Below are 24822 nucleotides of genomic sequence, written 5' to 3'. Positions count from 1 at the left end.
TTCTATACGTTTCCTGGACCTGCGTATCGACCTCTTGCTCTATGTTTGGAAAATTTTCTGCTATTACTTCCTTGAAGAGATTGTTGATCCCTTTGGTTTCACTTTCTTTTCCCTCCTCTATTCCAATTATTCTTAGGTTAGCTCTCTTAAAATGGGCCCATATTTCTTCAATATCAGATTCCTGCTGTCGGATATTTTTTCCTAGATTAGAAACTATGCGTTCATTTTTGGAATGATCATCTTCTAAGAGCGAGATTCTGTTCTCCATGTGTTCTAATCGGTTGTTTGTGCTTTGAATTGAGGCCTTTACTTCATTAATTGCATCCTTTATCTCTTTTTGGCTTTCTCTGAGTTCTTTTCGAAGCACCTCTATTATTTCTACAGTTATTTTCCTGATTTGATCTTCTAGAAATCTCTGATTTTCTGTTTTATCGGGTTCTGATGTTGTGGGGTTGTGAGCATTCATTGCTCCAGTATTATTCCTCTTTCCCATGATTTCAGATGTTTGTGCCTTCTCTGGGTTCTTCCCTTGGGTCACTATGACTTCACTTAAGGTGCTCTGGATCTCGAGTCAGTAGTATATCAGACCCCACTACTCCTTTACTGGGTTGTATCACAGAGTCTCCAACCCAGAGAGTCGATAGAGGCTGCTTTAGACTATGGGGGGTGCCAGGTTGCACGTTCTCCTATGGTGTGATATCTCTGCCACCGCCCCTCTCCCACTGGGTCAAGTCCCAGTGAGTACAGTACTGGGATTTCTCCGCTGTGGCCCACAATTTGACTCACTGTTCTTGAGTACGCAGATGTAGCTGTACTGAATTCGGTGAATTCGGTGCTGTTGCCGCCGGTGGCAATATGGCGCCGCTGCTACGCCCTCGGCTGTTGGGCTGGCGTTTTTTTTCTTGGTTTTGATTTCCACTCTGAATCCCTGCAGCGTGTGCTGAGCTCAGCCACTGGGAGCTTTAGATGCCCTTGCGCCGAGAAATCCCGCCTGGCTGTTCCACAGCGGCTCCCCTCGGCTTGCTGTGGCCGTCCCGTGAATTCGCCGGTGCCGCCGGCAGTATGGCACTGCTGCCGCGTCCTCGGGTGTGAGGATCTCCTCTGTGGCTCTGTTCTCAGTCCGCTTTCTCTCTGGAGCCTGGTGATTTTTTTTGTTTCTCTGGTGATGTTGTTTTCTGTCTTTGAAAGGCGCTGATTTTGTGGTAATGGAAATTTGTTGTTAGCGGGGCTCTTAAGCCCCGCTTTTCTCGGTCGCCATCTTCCCGGAAGTCAGTCTAACCTTTTCTATCTGATTTTTTTTAATGACTTAAAGTCATGTACTCTGATGTTCAAGCCACAAAACCTAGGCATCCGTTATCAATGTCTCTCTCCTCTCCCCACATTCAGTTCATTTCCTATTCATTTCCAAAATGTACTAATCTTCTTTTCATAACCATTGTCACCACTCCAGCCTAAAACATCTTTCACATGGACCTTTATAACACCTGATTTCTCCTCCCTTCTACAATCTCCTCATCATGCTATTGTCAAAACAATGTATTCTAACAAAACAAAAAGCCTTCAGTGGCTTCCTGTTGCACGTAAAGTAAAATCCCGACTTTTCCACACGAGCCTCCCTCTCCTCTCCCTCCGCTTTAGCCACACCTCGTTTTGTTTCTTAAGTGCACGGAGTGTGCCGGGCTTGGGATATAGACTTCTAATGAGGCGTTTAAAACTGAGCGTTGAGTTCTCTTCTGTCAAATCTGCTCTTCATTAGCATGTTCCCCTCTCAGAGAGTTGGATTACTATCCCCCTGTTGCATACGCCAGGATCCTAGGCATCATCCTTGTTTCCTTTCTTTACTTACATCCTGCATTCAGTCCATCAGCACATCTGGGAGGCTTTGTTTCTGGAAACCGTTTCATGTCTAAGCACTTGTTGTCATCTTCTGTGCCAGTTCACCGTCTCTCTCCTTCACTCTCTTAGCCATAGCAGCTGCTCTGGAGCAGCTCCTCCCTGCACTGGGTGCCGCTGCCTTTGGTCTTGAGTCCCTGCAGTGCAGTAGGGGCGCGGCCTACTCCTGTGGAAGTGTCACCTTGGTGCGTCTCATTCTATGCTGTAAACCCTCCGGTGCTCGGTTGTCATAACTGTAACTAGAACGAGCTCCGCTCCTTGTCAAAGCACTACGTGGTCACCAGTCTTTTCTTTAAATTTGCTGTGTTTGAATCACATGGGACTTCTCTGTCCTCAGCTGTGCATGTTCCCATTTTAAGGCTTTGCTAGTCTGCTTTTTTCTTGGACTGTTCCTCCCCTAGATCTTTGCATGACTGCTTCTTTCTTCTCATTCGGGCCACTACTCAAATGTCGCCCATCAGAGATGCCTTTCCTATCACCGTATCACCTTAGCTAGACTACTTAACAAGACATCTTAGACTACTACTGTCCTCTTGCTCTTGGGCTTTGTTGTTTTGTTGTTGTTGTTTGTTTTATTTGTACTACCTAAAATGTTTCACATGTCATATGTTTAATTTTTATAAAATTGTTTATTTTTTTATTTTTCTTAAAATGTAAGTTACTCAGAGCTGGGCCTGGTGGCGCACGCTTGTAATCCCAGCACTTAGGAGGCTGAGATAGGAGGATCACACAGGTTCGAAGCCAGCCTCAGCTACTTAGTGGGGCTCTCAGCAACTGAGTGAGACCCTGTTTCCAAATAAAGTATAAAATAGGTCTGAGAGTATAGCCCAGAGGTAGAAAAGCCCCTGGGTTCCACCCTCAGTACCACCAAAAAAAAAAAAAAAGCAACTTTAGTTATTTTTTTCTCTGTATCTCCAAGACCTAGAACAGTGGCACTTAGAGTAATATCTGTAGTATGGGTGAACAATAAATAGTAGATAACTGACAGAGATATAATACCCCAAGGTGCCCATTTTATACTGTAACAAAGAGAGTCATACATACACATATAGGTATACACATGCATTATTTGTGTGTAAGCATATATATGCACATACTTATTCTCTTCTATCTTAGTTTGGGCTAAGATGAAGTTTAAAAATTACCAACTTTAAGGCAGACATGGTACGGCATCCTATAATCTTAGTACTTGGAAGGTTGAGACAGGAGGATCTCAGATTGGAGACAAGCCTCAGCAGCACAGCAAGACTCTTAGCAACCCAGTTGAGACCCTGTTTCCAAACAAAAAAATGAAAGGGACTGGGGGTGTAGCTTAGGGGTGCAGTGTCCTTGGTTTGAATTCCCAGTACACACACACGCGCGCGCGCGCGCACACACACACACACACACACACAGTTACTTTGAGTAGAATTTTGTGTAGGTATTTAAGAATGAAGCCACTCTTAATGGCCTTGTGCTTTCCTTTAACAAAGGAAGTCTTCCATCTCTTATGTTTACCTTTTAAAAAGTATTGGTCAATCAATAAAAAATATCAGTTAAACTTACTAAATGGAAAATACTATTAGTTTTTATCTTGTTAGCTGTCTTTGTGTTAGCTAAGGTTGCATTTTTTACAGAACAAATGCTCGCATATGTAGAAGTTAGTAATTCTGTTAGCATGAGAAAAAGTACATACCTATCCCAAGCATGTTTTCTAGTGAACAAATGTTCACAGTATCAGAAACTTTTGTTCATCATAACTTTTTTTGTGTGTGTGTGTGGTACTGGGGTTCCTGGAAGCCCTTCTTCCTCCAGGCTGTATTCTCAGACCTATTTTATATTTTTATTTGGAAACAGGGTCTCTTAAGCCAGCGTGGCTGGCTTCGAACCCGCATGATCCTCCTGTCTCCGCCTCCCAAGCACGGGGTTACAAGCGAGCGCCACCACGCCCAGCTCATCATAACTTTTTAAAGTATACGATAACTGTTATATAACAGTCCTGTACCATGATAAGTGACATGTGACACTAAGAAACATTATTAACATTTATTTCTGCCTAGAATTCTAGGCAGAAATAAAGGATATAGAATGGCTAAAGATATGCTAATGAGAATGCTGGAATATATCCTACTTACTCTCTTAGAAATATTGTTTTTAAAAGAGAGATTTGGTTGAAGGTTAGTCAAGTTCTTGATTTAATAGTCCTTAAGATATCATATGTTTTTCTAAAGTAGTTTTACCCAAAGATGAGCCAGTGTTGTTTTCATCCACTTTGAGCCAACAGTTCTTTTCTTTTTTCTCCAGCCATACCATCCATTTTTTAGTTTGCAGTGTTTCAGCAAGAACAACGTCATGCCTCAACTGGACCTGACTGACTTTGTTAGCATCATTTTCAAGATAAACTTCCTCCAGGCTAGAACTGCTGCAGCAGCCTAGATGAGGAGCGGGGGAGTGGAAGCTGGACTGGGGCATTGCCCTGGGAGCTAGGGCTTTCAATCACAAGAGAAATTGTCATTTGTTAAATATTTAATAGCAACTATCTGTTTAGTAATTTCTATTAAAAATTTCTTTTCCTTTGATAGAGCCGTTCCAATAAAGAAGATCCAGAACAGCTGAGATTAAAGCAGAAAGCCAAAGAGGTAGGACTTTCAAGTTACACGCTTGCCTTTGTGTTTGAGGGAAGGTTGGCAGCTCTCTCCTGGCAATTAGGTCAGGGTTTATTTTGCTGTTGCATACCATTTGCAGAAGCCTTGGGGAAGGACAGGAACTGCTGAAGGCAAGGGCAGTCCTTCAAATGAGGTCAATGAGTTATGTGCTCTCTTTTTAAAATTTACTTTCAAGGCTTAGGCCTGTCTAGAAATGGCTCTTTGTAAACTACAGCAGTGTACTTGGAGGAATATATCGTGGGATTTTAAAAAAAAAGAAACTTTTGAGATTTAGCATCTGGGACTGTACAATAGGCTACATTTTTCCAGGGTAATTGTTCGTTTTGTAAATCTGATACTGCTTATAATTCTTTGGCTGGGAGGCGGTACTGGGATTTAGTTTTAAATGGAAAACGCCTCTGGCTTTTAATTTTCTGGGCCCAGCAGTTTTCTGTTCTGGAATGGAGCCCTTGTTTCACACAGTTCATGTTTAGCTGCAGGGGTTTTAGTTTATAGCTTAGACTGGTTAAGCTTTTACTCCCAGAGGCCTCTGCATAGCAACTGTAGAAATCAACAAATAAGTTCATTTATGTCTGCAGCCTCCTCTCAGTAGCTGACTTTTTACATTTCCCAATATCCATTTCCTGACTTTTCTAGCCCCAGAGAAAAAAGCTCCACTAATTGGAGCTTATTTTAATTGAGCCTTAATATTGGATCTCACTGGAGTTGCCCCCAGAGCTGCTGAGAACAGAATGAAATGAAAGTACCTAAGGTTGAAGATGTGTGTGTGTGTGTGTGTGTGTGTGTGTGTGTGTGTGTGTGTGTGTGAAATTTTTCACTTGACCTACAGATTCTTTTCCTTCCTGAATAAATCATCAAGCCTGTTCACATTTCTGATTAAGGATCTGACAGCAGACGATAATAAAGACAATTGAGGTGTGAGACGTGTGATATGGAGCTGAAGAAATTGGTTTCTATAGTTACTTGACTGATTTCATGCAATTTTTAAGGATCTTTGTGCTAAATAAGAGAGATTTCTGAGCAACCTTTTTCCTTAACTGTGCCTCTTGAACTATGAAATTCGTTGTTGCTCAACATTGTGCACTTGGCTCCTAGGTGCCAGCAGCGGCAGGTTATTTATGAATGTTTAAAGGCCCTTATTGTTTGGATTAATGTAGGAGCTGAGGCAAAACAAATGGAAATCTAGTAAGATCCTTAAAATCAATGTGTTGGGTTTCATTAACAGAAAGGAAGAAATATAAACTCTGGGTAGAGGGATATCGAGGTCAGGGGAGAGTGCTAGAAAGGGAACATTAAAAAGGCTTGGTACCAGAATTATTTTATTTTCAACAAAATATTTTCCATTCTAATTTCTTTCGGTGGGCAATTTATCTGAAAGTATTAACTTGAGAACTGTACTTATTCTCTTTAAGCAAAACTGACTTGATATGATAGGATCCTTGGGGATATTCAAACTATTATTGCTCTAAATCATGAATATCTTTTTGTTTTAATTAAGGGCTGATCGGATGCTTATTTCACTTTGAATTGTAACTCTTTTGAAAAACATATTTAAAAGCTTACTCTTTTAACCTTAAAGATCTCATCCTGTCTATCCTTCATACACCTTTGCAAACATCTGTATCTTAGATTCATTTTTTTCCTTCAGTTTTGTATGGGATTGTTTTGTTTGATATTTCTTAGTGTTGTGTTTAATTATTCCCTGAGGAAAGAATAAGTGGACAGCAGTTTTCAAAGAATATTGAGAGAAACAAAACAAAATATGCCTCTTACTGTGTACAGATGGTAGCAAACCTGTCTTTTTTCTCCCTTTACACCTCTATTTGTTTTTCTTTTAAGCAAGATTAAAAGAACTCAATATAATTTCTTTTAAAAGAATTTTGAAAGTTTTCTAGTTGCTTCCTACTGTAAGTCCTCTTTGATCAAAAAAGGAATCAAATACATTGGCTCTGGTCCAAAACAGAGACATTGTGTATTAGTTGCAAATGTTTGAAAGTTAAATATTGTCATTTTTATTATCCTTCTGTCCCCAGAGCTGTTAGCAACCATAAGGTTCGAAGGGAGCTCTCATTCAGAAACACACACAGGGAAGCCATGTTTTGTTTAAATGTATAAATATTGTTTCTACCTTAATATTGAGTTGAATTTGTGAGGTTATACACCAATCAGTATCACCTATGTATAAACTACAGTTCTTTGGTTTGTTATTCTTTCTGTATTTGACCATCTGAGACGTTTTCTTTGTTGAGTTGGGAAAATTAGCACAGATTCCTGAAGGATGCTTGATTTAGAACCACGTGGCTTTTCTCTTTCTAAGGTAGCTACCTACCTACCTACCTACCTACCTACCAAGTTCATTACAGGAAATAGATAAATGCAGAACTCCAAAACCTGTTTAAAGAAGTTACGGGCTTTATTGATGCTGTAAATGTTTCAGTAATTATATTTTTCACATAAATATTAAATCGCAACCTGGATCGCCTTCATAATCCATGTTTGCCTTCAAAGGGAGGGGAGGGAAGGGAAGGAGGAAGGAAGTATGTGTGTGTTTGGCTGGGGATTAAACCCAGGGGCATTCTACCTCTGAGCTGCACCCCCAGCCCTATTTCTTATTCTTTATTTTGAAACAGGGTCTCACTGAGGTACAGAGGGCAGAGTTGCTGAGTCTGGCCACAAACTTGTTATCCTCTTTACCTCAGTCTCCCAAGTACTGGGATTAGGAGCGTGGGCTACCACACCAGGAAGGACTCGAGTCTTCATCTCTGTCATCTCCCTGAGGTCTTTCTTTTCTCTAATAGAGGCTTAGAGACTTCATTTCTTCTTTGCATTCCAGGTATGAGGACAAATTGTATTAAATTGGACAGGTTTTTAGGAAAGTAAAATAATTTCTCTTCACTTTTCCTATTTCAAATTTTGTCATTTGGTACTTTAAAAAAAAAAAAAAGGCTGTCTTTGGGTTTGCCTCCAGCCTAGGCATGAAGTAGTTGCTGCTGTATACAGTTCTGAATGACCTTACAAGTTATTTATCTACTTGAAAACCTAAGTATTGGCCGGGCGTGGTGGTGCACGCTTGTGATCCCCGCACTTGGGAGGCAGAGACAGGATCGCGCAGGTTCGAAGCCAGCCGTGCTGGCTTAAGAGACCCTGTTTCCAAATAAAAATATAAAATAGGTCTGGGAGTGTAGCCCGGAGGTAGAAGGGCTTCCAGAAACCCCAGTACCACCAAAAAAAAAACCCCAAAACAACAAAAAAAAACCCACCTTAGTATTGTCTGACAAATTGTCTGGATATCCCTGTAATTCAAACATTTTGTGTGTGTGTGTGTGTGTGTGTGTGTGTGTGTGTGTGTGTGTGTGTGTGTGGTACTGGGGTTGCTGGAAACCCTTCTACCTCTGGGCTACACTCCCAGACCTATTTTATACTTTTTGGAAACAGGGTCTCTTAAGCCAGCACTGCTGGCTTCGATCTTCTTGTCTCTGCCTCCCAAGTGCAGGGATTACAAGCGTGTGCCTCCATGCCTGGCCAAACATTTTATTTTAAACTTGGGGGCTTTCTTTTCTTCCTTTTAATATTTTTACTTAAAAAAGAAAAGAAGCCAGGCCTGGTGGCACACACTTGTAATCCCCGTGCTTGAGAGGCTGAGACAGGAGGATTGCACAGGTTCAAAGCCAGCCTCAGCTACTTAGTGAAGCTCTCAGCAACTCAGTAAGACCCTGTTTCCAAATAAAGTATAAAATAGGTCTGGGAGTATAGCCTGGAGGTAGAAAAGCCCCTGGGTTTCACCCCCAGTACCACCAAAAAAAAAAAAAAAAAAGAAAGAAAGAAAGCATATTCCATATTCTTTCTGTCCTATAAGTTTAACTTTTCAATATTAACACTTGCCAATGCTGCCTTTTATTTGATTTTCCTAGATACTTTCTTAAGTTTTAAGTGCTGATATCCTTATATTTCACCATCTACTTGTAAAAGGTTTTAAAGAGGCTGCTAACTGACAAATCCTAACTTCAGCCAGGCAGGCACATCTTTGTTGGGTGCGGTCACAGACTTGTTCTAAATGTGTGCTGTGTTTGGCTGTGGTAGCACAAGTTTGTGATCCCAGGGCTCGGGAGACTCGGGGGAATCCAGGCTCGTGGCCTGCTTCAGCACCTTGTGAAGCCCTCCACAATTTAATGAGACCCTGTTTCAGAATAAAGAACAAAATAGGGCTGGGGGTGTAGCTTGTAGGTTAGAATGCCCTTTGGTTCAATCCCCAGAACGAACGAAAGAAAGAAAGAAAGAAAGAAAGAAAGAAAGAAAGAAAGAAAGAAAGAAAGAAAGAAAGAAATTTGTTGTATGTTCTAGATTAATATCTAGCTCTCAGTGTTTTCTTTTTTTTTTTTTAACCACATCATCCAGAATTCTGCAGAGCAAGCCCTCTGACCTTGCAGTTCAGACTTCCTGATTTTTCAAACATTTGTTACATATCTGTGACCCATATTTCCTTTTGAATTTCTCTACCTTTTGGGAAATGTGAATTTAGCGCATCTGTGCAAAGTAGAAAAAGAATTTCTTTTTTGTTCTTAAGCAGTCACTTGCATTCCCACTTTTACTTTTTTCTTATTTTTTATTTTTGGTGGTACTGGGGTTCCTGGAAGCCCTTCTACCTCCGGGCTACACTCCCAGACCTAGTTTTTATATATTTTTTTAATTTGGAAACAGGGTCTCTTAAGCCAGCGCAGCTGGCTTCGAACCTGCGCGATCCTCCTGTCTACGCCTCCCAAGCGCGAGGATTACAAGCGTGCGCCACCATGCCCAGCTCCCACTTTTATTTTTTATCAAACAACATAGAGGAGATGAAGAAATACAAAACATATCTGCTGGCACATTGGCATTGCAAAGCGACCTGTAGGAACTGGGCAAAACATTATGTGCTAATACATAACAGATTAGGAAACATGTACTCTGAGGTATTTTTGCTTAAAGAAATTATAGGATATAAAAAATAAGTACAACTTTTCATGAAGTATTATTATGTAAGAAATAAAATACTGAATCATAAAATCAAAGTATGAGAAAGTATAGTTATTTTTAAAGTAAAATTTAAAAAGATATGGAGTCAGTGAAAGATGATGCTTAAGACTTTACCATTAAATTGTAACAATTGTATTTAACTAGTGCTAATTCTGCTTGGGTTCAAATTCATGGAACTTTGGACAGGGCAAAAACAGCTTTGTCATTAAGAGTACATTGTAACCAGGTGCGGTGGCACACCACTATAACCAGCTACCAGAGGCGGAGGCCAGAAGGGTAACAGGTTTGAGGCCAGCCTAGGCAAAGTAGTAAGAACCCCATCTCAACATAAAATTGTAATAAGGTCTGGGGATATACCTCAAATGTAGAACATTCCTGAGTTCAATTCCCAATATGGCAGCAGAAAATTAAAAGTACATTTTAGCAGTCAAGTTACGCTGTATGGAGAAAATAGTCTTAAAATGACAAGTTATGAAGAGTTTATATACGGCATAGCAGAGAACTGGTGATTCAAATCATTGATAGTCTAGGATAGAGGTTAGTTGTTCTTAAACTAGTTTGCATAAAAATCATCTAAAGAGTTATAAAAATGTGAATTGCCGGCCGCAAAGCCAGAGTTTATGATAAGAGATTGGGGTAGGGTTGGAAAATGTACATTTCTAGCAAAATCCCTAATGCTGCTGCTGTTAGTATTGCTTAGAACCATACTTAGAACCATTACGTGGACTGGGAGGAGAAAAAAAGGGCTTTCAAGTTTAGAGTTGTTTTGTTTTGTTTTGGTGGTACTGGGGTTCCTGGAAACCCTTCTACCTCCGGGCTACACTCTCAGACCTATTTTTATACTTTTTTTTAATTTGGAAACAGGGTGTCTTAAGCCAGTGTGGCTGGCTTCGAACCTGCGGGATCCTCCTGTCTCTGCCTCCCGTCTCTGCCTCTCAAGTGCGGGGATTACAAGGGTGCGCCACCACGCCCAGCACCTAGAGTTGTTTTTTTTTAAGTTTAAACTTTTTCTAAATGGGCAGTTCAAGGTAAACAAAATACTATGATTTGGGAATCTGAAATTTTAGCTTGTTAGACTGGCAAAATTCAATAATCATCCAGGTAACCATTCAGTAGATTCTCTGTTGGGACCAGGAAAGCAACAGTATATTTTTTTCACTTATATTTTCACAAGAGAGGTGTATTGTTTGTAGAGATTCATCAGAAGGGTCCATCTATCTTTAAATTTTAAGTGTAGGACTTATATTTCATTGTCTTGGTAGAAGTACATATTATGAAAGAAATAGCAACAGGTTGAGTTTGATACACAGCCTTCTAAGTTGCCGAGTCTGGTCTGGAACCTGTGATCCTCCTTTCTCAGCTTTTTGTGTATTGGATTACAGGTGTGCTCCACTATGTCCAGTTTTTCTGTTCCTTTCTTTCTTCCTTCCTTTCTTTCTTTCTTTCTTTCTTTCTTTCTTTCTTTTCTTTCTTTTGTTTGTGGTAGCTTTCTTTTTAGTTTCTTTGGTTTAAGTTAATGTTTAATGGTTTCTTCTGTTTATTTTTGAAGTATTGTATTTTAGGAATAACCTTGTTTTTCCCCTAAATGTGATATTTTGTTTGTTTGTTTGTTTTGGTGGTACTGGAGTTCCTGGAAACCCTTCTACTTCCGGGCTACACTCCCAGACCTACTTTTATATTTTAATTTGGAAACAGGGTCTCTTAAACCAGCCAGGCTGGCTTAGAACCTGCACGATCCTCCCATCTCCGCCTCCCAAGCACGGGGATTACAAGCGTGCATCACCACGCCTGGCTAAATGTGATACTTTATAACAATAATTCACAAGTGATTATAAGCATCAGTGAGAATTTAAGAGTTTGGGAGCTTAGTCAATTATTTTTTTCTATAATATATCTAAAATTCATTTTAAATTTTTAGTATTTGAAAAGTTTCTCAGCTGAGTGTAATGGTGTACACTTGTAATCTCAGAACTTGGAACACTGAGATAGGATCTTGGATTTGTGGCTGGCCTCTGCAACTTAGTCCTTGTTTTGTTTCCTTTTTTCGGGGTGGGGGGGCACTGGAGATGAATGGAACCCATAGACACTATCCCCCAACCCAATTTTATTTTTTATTTTGAAACAGGGTCTGACAAAATTGCAGAGGTCCTTGCTAAGTTTTCACAGCTGTCCTTGAACCTTTGATCCTCCTGTCTCGGCCTCCCTAGTGTTGAGGTTACAAGTGTGTGCCACTGCACCGGGCTGCCCTTTTTCAAAATAAAGAATAAACTAGAGCTGGGGTACAGCTAAGAGGTAGAATTCCCCATTTCTTGTACCACAAAGTTCCTTAGCCAGGCTTAGCGGTTCACGCCTGTAATCCAAGTACTTGGGAAGCTGAAACAGGTTCACAGGTTTGCAGCTAGCCTTAGCAACTTAGTAAGACCCTTTTTCAAAATGAGAAAGAGAGCTGGAGGTATAGCTCAAAAGTAGGAAGCTCCTGGGTTCAATCCCCAGTATCTGACTTTCCCCAAGTTTCTTTTGTTTGATGTTAAGGGTTTTTTGATATCTTTATACTCATCATTAATTTTGAATCTTAGCTGGACAGTGTGTGTGTGTGTGTGTGTGTGTGTGTGTGTGTGTGTGTGTGTACCTCCCTCCCCGCTGGACTGTGTGTGTGTGTGTGTGTGTGTGTGTGTGTGTGTGTGTGTACTTCCCTCCCCGCCTCTCTGCCTGCCTACGGTACTAGGGATTGAACCCAGGGACATTTTACCTTCAAGCTATATTCCCATTGTTCTTTATTTTTTATTTTGAAACCGGGTCTCACTAAGTTGCTGAGACTGGCCTCAAACCTACGATTCTCCTTTATTAGCTTCCAACATAACTGCAATTACAGGTATGTGTCACCACAACCAGCTAACAGGAACTTCTTAATTCTTTGTGTGCTAAATTTAAAACCTGGTAGTGTGCTTTATTTTTCTCATTTCTTTAGTTTCTTTCAGACATTCCAATTTGGTGGCATGAGCTCTTTTTATTGCTTCTAAAGTATTGTTGGAAAGCCATTAATTAATTTACCTTTCAGCCTTTTACTTTTTGGTCTTGGGGATTACACATTATTTATCCCTTATTTTTTCTTTGCAAAAGTTTATAGCAAAATTAGAAAGTAGATGACACAACTTCATATTTTTTAAATATTTGTTACCAAGGACAGATCTGCTATAGTATTATGTGTTTACAGTATCTGTTTACTTTTTTATATGTTGCTTTCCTTAAGCATGATAAGGACCATACTTTTGAATTTCTCATACGGTCAGTGTCATAATGATTTAGGTGAATTTGGTTCTTCCTGTAAAATCTGTTCATATGTCTGCTTGGGCATTTAGCTGATACGTATGACAATTGGTTTCCTCGTTCTTCATCTGGTCCTCTGATTCTATCAAACCTTTTGGTTTATGTTTTCATGAATTTTTATTTTTCCTTCCGTTCTTGAAAATTATGCGCTTAGCATCAAGAAGTATCTCTGTTGAACTTTCCCTCTGAGAGCTTGCACAGTCGTTAACGGTAATCTGTAATGTTTTGGGTGTTGATTAGCATCTGTATTTCTAAGAGTTGTGCCTGATCATGGAAAGGCAAGTGCTGCACACTAGTAAAGTATCTTCAGCTGCTGTTTCTCTCTTGCTCTCTAGAGCACACACTTGCGTTGTAGGGAACCTCTATTTTATACCGTGATACAGACAGTGAAGGGATGGAGTGAGAACATTCGAGAGAACCCAAAACTAGGTGTGGAGGTGCACACCTGTAATCCCAGTTCTTGGGAGGTGAAGACAGGAGGGTCACAGGTTCGAGGCCATTCTCAGCAATTTAGCTGAGACCCTTAACAACTTAGCAAGACCCTGTTTCAGAATAAAAAATTTAAAAAGGGATGGGGGTATAGCTCAGAGGTAGAATGTTCTTGGGCTCAGTCCCCAGAACCAAAAATAGAGAGAGAGAACCTGCTAAGCCTGTTGAGTTTCTTGGGAACAAGGTGTGTGTTATTAGTGTTGGTGAGCAAGTAGACTTGCATTATATTAAACAAAGGCCAGTTGGCACTTTACAGAAGCCTCTTGTCAGATTCTGGTTAAACTACCTTTTAAGGGTTCCAGTTACATTGAGTAAAAACACTTCATATTGTTTCACCTACTGAGTACAGCTATAAAACCTGGGCAGAATGCGTGAAACAGCTATTAGCGAGCTTTGAAACGTAAATTATAGGCAGACTGGAGAAGATGAGAATTCCAGAAAACTACTGAGCCAGGGGTGAGGTTGCCGTTCCTCCACTTCCAACCCCTGTTCCTCCCTGATGCTTGATCCAAGTGTGGACACAGTTACAGAGTATGGCAGAGCCAGGTAAGTACGCTTTATATTCTGACCCAAGGACCAGACAGCTCCAGAGAACCAGAAGTTTCTAGGAAGATGTCAGAACAGGGAGGAGCTCGGGAAACCACCTCATGTCATTGCTTTCCACTACCAAGAGTACTTCCAAGATACATGCTCCGTAGGTGCCTCCGATTCTGATGAGCATATTGAAGACTTCAAGATCGGACCCAACAGGTCAGAGACTGCTGAGTGACGCAGAATGGGACAAATCCAAAGAGCGTTACAAAGGCTTTGAAAACTGAAAAGATTCTGAAGTCACAACAGAAGTCATATTGGAACCTGTGGCCTGAACCTATTCATTGCATACTACAACAGAAGTCTCAACATGCTCCAAAGATTTAAAGAAGACTCAGTGTCAAAATAGTCAAAACATTCAGGATGCAATCCAAAAGCAGCAGATTTTCAGAATGGGCTGAAAAGTTGTGATGGCACTGTATCTGTCTATCAAATGCAACAGTGCAGGTAGATTAAAGTAAAAGAACTGGATGCCAGGCTCCATGGCGCATGCCTGTAATCCCAGGATTTAGGAGGCAGAGGATCTTAGGCTTGAGGCCAGTGTGCAGTAACTTATCACGAACATATTTCAAAATAATTAATAAGAGGGCTAGGTAACTTAGGACATTCCTGGGTTCAGTCCCCTTTAACCTTCCCCCCCCACACACACACAGAATGGGGAAAATGCTTATATTAGAAAAGAAGGAAAGTCTTATCAATAATAAAAACTTTTACCTTTAAAAAGTTGGAAAAAGAAAAGCAGTACAGGTCCCCAAACTAGTAGAAAAAGACAAATAATAAAGATAATAGTGGCCGAGTGTGCTGGCGCACGCTGTTAATCCTGGCACTTAGGAGGCGGAGACAGGAGGATCGCGCAGGTTCAAAGCTAGCCACACTGGCTTAAGAGACCCTGTTTCCAAATAAAAAGTATAAAATAGGTCTGGGAGTGAAGCCCGGAGGTAGAAGGGCTTCCAGGAACCCCAGTACCACCAAACAAACAAACAAAAAAAGATCATAGTGGAACTAAATTATTCTGAAGAATAAATTAATGAAATCAAAATCTAACTCTTTGATCAACAAAGTTAATAAAGCTCTATTTAGACTGAGAAAAAAAAGATAAACCAATATCAAGATTAAAAGATGGAGCTAGGCATGGTGGCACACGCTTGTAATCCCAGTACTTGGGAGGCTGAGACAGGAGGATCGCAGGTTCACAGCCAGCCTTAGGTACTTAGTGAGACTCTTCACAACTTAGTGAGACCCTCTTTCAAAATAAATCATAAAAATGGGGCTGGAGGTGTTAGCTCAGAGGTAGAATGGTCCTAGGTTTGATGACCAGTACAGCAGAGAGAGAGAGAGGATGGGATTCACTATACGTGTTTTTTTAGAAAAACAACCTAACCAGGTGGCGCATACTTTTACTTGTAATCCCCGCGCCTGGGAGGCTGATAATCGCATGGGTTTGAAGCCAGCCTCAGCTACTTAGTGAGGCTCTCAGCAACTTAGTGAGACCCTGTTTCCAAATAAAATATAAAATAGGTCTGGGAGTATAGCTCGAAGGTAGAAAAGCCCCTAGGTTCCACCTCCAGTACCACAAAAAAAAAAAAAAAAAAAAGAATGAGGGTGTGCCTCAGAGGTGGAATGCCCCTGAGTTCAATCCCTAGTAACACATACAAACATGTACCCCCCCCCCAAAAAAAAAAAAAAAACCTTCTAAGGAATCTAGGAATAGAAAGTGCTTCCTCCTTCCTCTGTCAAATAACAGACAGTAGGGTTTAGAAACCCTACTGGTACTATCATTCTTAATGATTAAAGATTGAATGCTTTCATCCAAAGATTAGCAAAAAGATGAGGATGTCATCTGGGCGTGGTGGCATACATTTGTAATTCCAGCATTTGGGAGGCTGAGACAGGAGGATCCTGGTTCAAGGACAGCCTCAACTACTTGGTGAGTCCCTTTGCAACTCAGTCCATGTTTCAAAATAAAGAATAAAAATAGGGCTGGGAGTGTAGCTCAAAGGTAGAATGCCCCTGGGTTCCATCCCTAGTACTACCAAAAAAAAAAAAATGATGAGGATGTCTGCTCTTACCACTACTATTCAACACTATGAAGTCCTTGTCAGTATAGTAAAGCAAAAAGTAAATAAAAAGAAGGTAGACCTACGATAGACAAGTCGGATAGTACAAATAGGAGTAAGACATATGAAAGGAATAGCTTATCCTTTCATTTTCTTAAATGAACCTTCCAAAGATTAAAAGGTTTTAATTTTGCTAAAGATTTGCTTTTTTATGAATTTGCTTTGGATGTCATCTCAAATAACTCTTAACTAAACCCCAAGTCATGAGGACTTTTTGCTATGCTTGTTTCTAAAAGTTAATCGTTTCACATTTTTTGTTGATTTTTGTTTTAAGTTTTCTGTTTAGGTTCTGATTTACTGTGTTTGTGTGCACGTGTGTGTGAACACATAGGTCACCAGTTGCTCCTGTAATAGTTGAAAAGATCGTGCTAGACGCTAAAGTGGTAAAGATGAGATGTTTTGTTTTGTTTTGTTTTGGTGGTACTGGGGGTGGAACCCAGAGGCTTTTTACCTCCGGGCTATACTCCCAGACCTATTTTATATTTTTTGGAAACAGGATCTCATTAAGTTGCTGAGCGCCTCACTAAGTAGCTGAGGCTGGTTTCGAACCTGTGCGATCCTCCTGTCTCAGCCTCCCAAGCACAGGGATTACAAGTGTACACCACCACGCCCAGCTTAAAGATGAGTTTTTATTTTATTTTTGTTAGGGATTGAACTCAGGGGCGTTCTACCTCACTCTACCCCCCTTTTTAATTAATTTAGTAGTACCGGAGATTGAACCCAGGGGCATTTTGCCTCTGAGCTCCACACCCAGCGTGATTTTTTTATTCTTTATTTTGAAATAGGGTCTCACTAAATTGCAGAGGGCCTCACAAGTAGCTGAGGCTGGCCGCAAACCTGTGATCAGCCACCCGAGTACTGGGATTACAGGTATGCCCCACCGTGCTGGACTTTTTATTTTATTTTGAAACAGGGTCTCACTAGGTTGCTGAGAACCACCCCTAAGGATGGTCTTAAACCTATCTCAGCTGCCCACCTAGGATGGGTTTTAATCATAATATATTATTTGCAGTAGGGAAAGAGGTTTAGCTCAGACTGAACCAGCTGAAATTGATTTGTACAGGGGTTACTGGGTATTTTACAGAGAGAATGGGGGAGTAAGGACATTGAACGGGAACTTAGTAATGAAAATGAAAAAATCCTGAAGCAGGAAAGAGGCTGTGTCCATTTTATTATACCTTTGTAAGTTTTACTAACTGGTATGTATCATATCTAGGCACTGCTGGGTGTGGAGTGGTTCATGCCTGGAATCCTAGTACTTGGGAGACTGAGACTCAAGAATCAAAGGTTGCAAGGGGGTGGGGGGTGGCAGGTAGCGCATGCTTGTAATCCCCGCGTTTGGGATGCGCAGACAGGAGGATCGCACAGGTTCGAAGCCAGCCTCGCTGGGTTCAGAGACCCTATTTCCAAATAAAAAATATAAAAATGGGTCTTGGAGTGTAGCCTGGAGGTAGAAGGGTTTCCAGGAACCCCAGTACCATAAATAAATAAATAAATAAATAAATAAATAAATAAATAAATAGGAAAGAAAGAATCAAAGGTTTAAGGCCAACATCAGCAACTTAGCCCTCTGCAACTAAGTGAGACCCTATTTCAAAATAAAAAATAAAATAGGGTTGGGAGTATAGCTCAGAAGTTCAATCCCACAGTTGTACATACACAAAAAAAGTTAGGTGTCTACCCTTCCACAGAGGCCTTATTTTTAGGTATTGGGTAGAACAAAAATAGTCAGTTCTTTTGGCAGCTTTGAGTTTTCTTAGATAGGCCCTTTAATAAAAAGGACCAGGGCCATCCTGAGAGTGTGACATTGAGTGGTTTTCAGCTATGTCAATGTCTTACTTAGTTGAGACATTAGGTTGAGGTCTAGTTGAGAAGATGGCTCAGAGGAACCTGGCCGAGATTGGATCAAGAAGAGAGTTTTTGTCATTTCCCAAATGAATTGTTTCCTGGCCTGAACAAAAATCCTTTGGCCATATTTATTTGGATCTTAAATTTGGTTTCTTCATTCTCTTCCATGAATTGATGCGTCTTTGTCTCTTTGCCTATATGTTACTTGGACTACAGTAACCATATAGCATGTCTTAAAATCACATATGATTCTTCCAGTTTTGTTCTCTTTTTCAAAATTAATGTACCTATTCTACTGTCTTTTTTCTGTATAAACTTATTCTTTTTAAAATTTGTTTATTTTCATGGTCGTGGGACTTGAACCCAGGGCCTCATGCATGCCTGCCACTGAGTTATCTCTCTAGCAACCCATAGAAACTTTAGGGTCATTTTTTCCATATCGTCAAAGCAGTTTTATTGGAATTGTTTTAAACCTGTAGATCAATTAGAAGGCAATCAAAATCTTTATTATGTTGAATTTTGCAAACCATGAATATAGAATATACTATGCCTCTTCTTTTATTTGTTTGGGCTTTTTATTTGTTTATTTTTGTGGTACTGGGGATGAAGCCCAGGGGCATTCTACCTCCAGGCTACACTCCCAGACCTATTATATTTTATTTGAAAACAGGATTTCACTAAGTTGCTGAGAGCCTTACTAAGTAGCTGTGAGGCTGGCTTCAAACCTGTGCGATCCTCCTGTTTCATCCTCACAAGTGCTGGGCTTACAATCTTGCACCACCACTCCTGGCTTTTTTTTTTTTTTTTATGAGAATTTTGTAGCATGCAGCATTAAAATGCCTGTACGTTAAATTTATATTTTAGTACTGCATTATGGCAAAAGCTATCGTAAATTATTTTTTATCTTCATTTTATTTTATTTATTTTTGGTACTAGGGGTTGAACCCAGGGGCATTTTACCTTCTATGTACACCTAATTTTTTTTGTTTTGAAACAGTCTCACTAGGTTCCTGTGGCTGTTCTCAAACCTGTAATCCTCTTGTCTCAGCCTCCAATGTACTTGGATTACTGGTTTGTGCCACCATGCCCTGCTGACTTTTCCTCAGTTTTCATTTTCAAGTGACCATAATAGTATTTAGAAAGATGATTATTGTGTCTCAACCTTGCATCTTGCAATTTTATTAAACTCACTATTGGTGCTAGGAAGATGTTTTGCTTTTGTTTTTGTTTTTCATAGATAGATTGGATTCTTATGCATAGGTTATGCAGGTCTGCTTCCAGGAACAAGCCTCCAACTCAGGGACTGGCTGTTGCTGTTTAACTAAACTTACTTGTTGTCATCTTCAACCACACTTATGCCCAAACTGCATCAATGCCCAGAACATCCTCTTGTTCTGGTTTTAAGTGCCTGGCTTCTCGCTTTTGTGCTGGCTAGGAGCATCCTGGTTTTGAGGAAGTTTGTTTTAAGTACAGAGCTAACCAAAACCTATCTTACAATCAGTTTAGTTTTGTTATGTTTTTGCAGAATTTTCTAAAATGCATGTAAAACATCAGAAAACTAAGGGAGAGTTTGCAGGGTGAAAGAAAATGCTTACTGGACAGATAGAGAAATTTGAAGACGGGTCAATTTAGAAACCTTTTATTTGGTGTCACTATCTCAGATGCCTTTTTCCGACAGGGAAGAATGTTTTATATATATATAATTAATTGTACTTCAGGGCAGATTAACTAAAATCTTTTTTTGTCACCTAGAAGTTCTGGATGTGGCAGCATCAGACTGTATTTTTATTAAAACAGCCAGCAGCAACAAAAGATTTTACAGCTTCTGAAAGCACTTCTCTAACTATAAGAACACTCACAGTTTAAAAGAAGTATTTCTGTCCCATAATTTGTGAAGCAAATATGATTCTGAGTTCACTTTCTTCGGCCATTCAACGTGCTATAACAAAATACCTTAAACTGGGAGCTTCTGTGCAATAGGATTTTGTGTCTCAGTTCTGGGGGCTGGGGTGCCCCAGGTCATGGCTCCAGCTAAGCCCGTGCCTGTGGAAGACTGCTGCTCACAGGTGCCTTCTTGGCGTGTTCTCAACATTGTGGGAGGAGTGGGGAGTCTCCTGTTCCTACCACTGATACTACTGTCACCTGCCACCTTCTTCCTACTACTATTACTGTCACCTTGGGGTTAAGATTTCAACATTAGAATGCAAACATTAGATCGTAGCAATTGCACTGTACCTCTCAGCTATATCTCCACCCCCCCTCCTTATTTTCTTTTATCTTTTTTCTTTTTGGGGGAGGATGTACTAGGCTTGAATCCAGAGACATTTTATGTCTGAGCCACACCCTAACCCTTTTGTTTTGAAACAGGATCTCACTAGGGTGCTCAGAATCTCATCAAACTGCAGTCCTCTTGTCTTAGCCTCCCAAGTACTGGGATTGTAGGCACGCACCATCCTGCCTGACAACTTTTTATTTATTGGTTTATTTTTATTTGTTAATTTTGGTGATACTGGGGATGGAACCCTTCTACTTCCGGGCTACACACCCAGATCTATTTTATATTTTATTTGGAAATAGGGTCTCTGAAGCCAGCAAGGCTGGCTTTGAACCTACGCAATCCTCCTGTCTCCACCTCCCAAGCACAGGGAATACAAGCGTGCGCCACCACACCCGGCTATTGGTTTATTTTTATTTTGAGACAGGGCCTCAATAAATTACCCAGCCAGGCCTTGATCTTGTGAGCCTTAGCCTCCTGAGTAGTAGCTGGGACTACAGGCATGTACCACCGAGCCCAGCTTCATCTTGCTTTTTTTTTTTTTTTTTTTTTTTTTTGTGGTGCTGGGGATTGAACCCAGGGGCATTTTATCTCCAAGATACATCCCATGCCCTATTTTATTTTTTATTTGGAAACGGGGTCTAAGTTGCTGACAGCTCACCAAGTCACTGAGGCTGGCTTCAAATCTGTGATCCTCCCATCTCAGCCTCCCAAATAGTGGGATTATAGGTGTGCACCACTACACCTGGCTCATCTTGCTCTTTTTAAAAACATGATTAAAGTTTAATATGGTGGTGGTGGTGGTGGTGGTGGTGGTGTGTGTGTCTGTGTGCGTGCGTGTGTGTGTCTGTTACTCGGGATTAACCCCAGGGGCATTGTACTTCTGAGCTACACTCCCAGCCCTATTTTATTTTCATTTTTGAAATAGTCTGGCTTCGAACCTGTGCGATCCTCCTGTCTCTGCCTCCCAACTGCGGGGATTACAAGCGTGCGCCACCACGCCCGGCTCCCACACTTTTTTTAAAAAGCTCTCAGTGCTCTTTTAAACAGAATTTTCCCAATGTTTATATAAGTTTTCTGCACAGGTTGCTCTCAGTTCTTGATCCTGTTTGAGTAAGCGACTCTCAACCAGCCTCAGCTTTTCCCTTACCTCTTTCCATACTAGTAAGGTTTTAATGGGAAGTGAGCATTATTTCTCTTCTGGAAAAGCTTATAGACCTATGCAGTAGGATTCTGTTTTTTTTTTTTTTTTTCAGATAATACCCAATTTGACACTTAGCTGCCTTAATGAAATGATGCTAGCTTTGCCTTTTCGTGTGGCATCTTTCATACATATCTCTGTGTAGTATTGTCCACAAACTAAAAAGCTGTAACTTATAGATCTGGGCTTTCAGGAGTAAGTATGAATAGTATATCCGTTTGGGGTTTTGCCACAAAGGCAAATAGTGCAAATGTAAACATTTGGCTCTCCGTGCTGCTGCTGCCTCTTCTTCCTCCTTCTGTACTGGGGATTAAATCCAGGGCCATTCTGCCTCCAGGCTACACCTTCAGCCTTTTTTATTTTTTATGTTGAAACAGGGTCGCACAAAATTGCTGAGGTTAGTCTGTAACTCAGTCCTCCTGTCTCAGCCTCCCAAGTACTGGGATTACAGGTATATACCACCATGCCTGGTTTCAAATGCTGTTTCCACCAGTTACTACTTGTGTGACTTTTATGCAGTTATGCTAACTTCTTAGAGTCTCACTGTCTCCGTCAGTAAGCATATGTTTCATTTTGTATGTTGTAGCAATTAATGTATACCCTTCAGTGTGGTTGCAAATGTCTAGCATAGTAGAACGTGTCTGTAATGTACAAAGCTGTCTTTATTTTAATCTGAAAAGATAGTTTCACTAGTCTTTCTTCAACTTGTGCTTAAACTGGGGAGACATTGTGCTTTTAGATACTTTGCTGTCTGTCCTGTACTCCCCTCTCCTGTGTTTTGCCTCTCCTGCATAAAGATTAAGTACTGAAGGGTTTGTGGAGTCAAGGAATCAGGAAATGTGGCCTTGGCTATAAGGAGATCTATAAAAATAGGCTTAGTGATCAGTCCCTGTCTTCCTTTGAGCTAAGTGTGTGTAAACATTGATTTTTTTTCCCTCCCATCTAGTTACAGCAGTTGGAGCTCGCCCAGATACAGTACAGAGATGCTAATCTCACAGCTCTCGCAGCTATTGGACCAAGGAAGAAGAGACCACTAGAATCCGGAAGTGAGGTACTGACGTAGTGTGCATTGCATTATTTTTCTTATTAAGAAGCGAGCGAGGAAGAAGCAAGATATCGAGATCGTTTATATCGCTCTACATGCTGGTGCTGCCAGACTCTTCCTTGCCAATTTTATAAAAATCTTTTTTGCCAAGTCTGTAAGATATTTATCTCCTTGAACTTTATTCCTACTTATTACTTATATCATACTTCTATCTTCTCTCTTCAGAAATACTGAATCTATTTTTATTTTTTCTGTGAATTCTTTCTAGAGGGTTATATACTCTTCTCCCTCCCTGTTTATCTAAATATGGCTCATGTGTTAAGAGTGAATCTGCCTTCCTGCGCTTGTGAACCCTGACTATTCATTCTCACACCGATTTCTCTCTGAGTACAGAATGACTTAAGTGTTCTCAGATTATTGCTTGAATGAATGGTTTTTTTCGTATTTTAGGTTATAAACTTCTTGCATGAGAACAGTTATCCTGTTGCTATATTCCCTATAGAACTGGGCCCATATGTGCTCAATAAATAAGTGTTTGCTTAATACCAAGGAATAATCTTATTTAAATTTTAAGTGTAATCACTTAATATCATATTAGACTTTTTTTCTTTGAATACTAACAATTTTTTCTGACAACATATTAGACTTTGAGATGGAGCATCAGAGCTGAGATAGAAGTGCACTAAGAATTGTGGGAGGCGGTTGACAGTAAAGCAGCCATAGCTCATGTATCCTCCAAACGGTGTGACTGTGTTTGAGGTAGCTTTCCACAAACACTGACCCTGAACATGGGCAGCTCCTAAGTGAATGCCAGTCGCCTTCGGAGACGAGAGGCTAAGCAACCCAGCCTTGGCTCTCAAGAGTGACAAGTGTGGCGCCTCTGCCCTGCGCAGCTGCTGTAGTGCCGTGGTGTTTTCACTCACCCTTTCAGAAATTGCTGGGAATGTGAATACGGGTCCGACACCGTTCACAGAGCTGCATGTTACCTAAATGTGACCAAATTGTGTCTCCCGTCTGCCCTCAGTATTTCCCCCTTTCCATAATTTGCCTCATATAATTTACTTTTACACTGTTTAATGGTATGACATTACTGTGTTTAGATAAACCGTAATGTACTCAACTCTTTCTCCAGAGCACATTAGGTTTTTGCTTTTATTGCCTCAGAGAGTGTCCTTATACTTACACTGTAGTGTGCTTGAACATTGTAAGTGAAATGCTTAAAATGGGTTCTAGCATTTCTGGGTTCAAGAGAATGTACATTAAGAAAAACTCAAAGCCAGGCGTGGTGGCGCACGCTTGTAATCTCCGCACTTGGGGGACGGAGACAGGAGGATTGCACAGGTTCGAAGCCAGCCTAGCTGGCTTAACAGACCCTGTTTCCAAATAAAAATATAAAAATAGGTCTGGGGGCATAGCCTGGAGGTAGAAGGGTTTCCAGGAACCCAGTACCACAAAAAAAAAAAAAAAATTGAAAAACTCAAATATATAAAGGTAGAGAGAGCAGTGTAATGATTGCCTACTACCCATTGCCCTACTCTAATGACGGTCAGTTTATGTCTAATGTTACTTCACTTATATTTTACCAACTCACATTAAGTTTTTCACCTCAGATTATTTTAAAGTCATCCCTACACATAGGATTTTCATAAATATTATTTGTTGTTTTTTATTTTTATAACTTTTAAGGTTCCCCTTTAAGTATGTTTTATCAGATTTTATATCAGTGATGTTTATCTCCTGTATTACCACTAATACTAGTTATTATTGTTGCCATCTCATGGTTGAATATACCTTTTGTGTGTGTGTGGTACTGAGATAGAACACAAGGGCCATTCTACTTCTTAGCTACATTTCCAGCCTTTTTATTTGTTTATTTGCTTTTTGTTTTGAAACAGGGTCTTGCTAGGTTACTGAGTCTTGCCAAGTTGCCGATACAGGCTTTCAACCTGAGCGCCTTCCGTCTCAGCCTACCAAGTATTGGGATTACGGGCATGTGCCAACACACCTGGCTCTGTATATTTTCTATGGCTCTTTTTACATTAATGCCAAAGCCTTTTTCTTTGTATGGTATTAACTACTTTAAGTGTATAGTTAAGTAGTACTAAGCACATTCATATTGTTGGAAAGATCCCCAGAGTTCTTGCATCTTGTAGAACCTGAAACCATTAAGCAATTTCTCATTCTTCCTTCCCTGACTCTGTGGCTAGCCTCAGTCTACTTTCTGTTGCTATTACTTTGCCTGCTTAAACACCTCATATGAATGGGATTATACAGTATTTGTACTTTTGCAACTGGTATATTTGACTCACCATAACGTCCTCAAGGTTTCATATCTTAACATATTTAAAAATATGGTAAAACTAGTCCAGTAAAGAAATTTT

At 40.4% G+C, this 24822-nt stretch overlaps 1 protein-coding gene across 4 annotated transcripts in view; it reads left to right on the top strand.

Annotated features, from left to right (window-relative positions):
* Nucleotides 1-24822, top strand: part of TAF4B (TATA-box binding protein associated factor 4b) — a gene marked incomplete at both ends in the record, with an annotated part of 134242 nt that overhangs the window by 91640 nt on the left and 17780 nt on the right. For all 4 annotated transcript variants that reach the window (XM_080714456.1, XM_080714457.1, XM_080714455.1 and 1 more), the window contains 2 exons: nucleotides 4455-4511; nucleotides 22343-22447. In XM_080714456.1, the coding sequence (XP_080570582.1) occupies nucleotides 4455-4511; nucleotides 22343-22447 (162 nt within the window). The remainder of the gene's footprint in view (nucleotides 1-4454; nucleotides 4512-22342; nucleotides 22448-24822) is intronic.

The sequence above is a fragment of the Muscardinus avellanarius genome (assembly GCF_963383645.1).
Source record: "Muscardinus avellanarius genome assembly, chromosome: 17".
Taxonomy (NCBI): domain Eukaryota; kingdom Metazoa; phylum Chordata; class Mammalia; order Rodentia; family Gliridae; genus Muscardinus; species Muscardinus avellanarius.
This window is presented reverse-complemented; position numbering and strand designations above follow the sequence as displayed.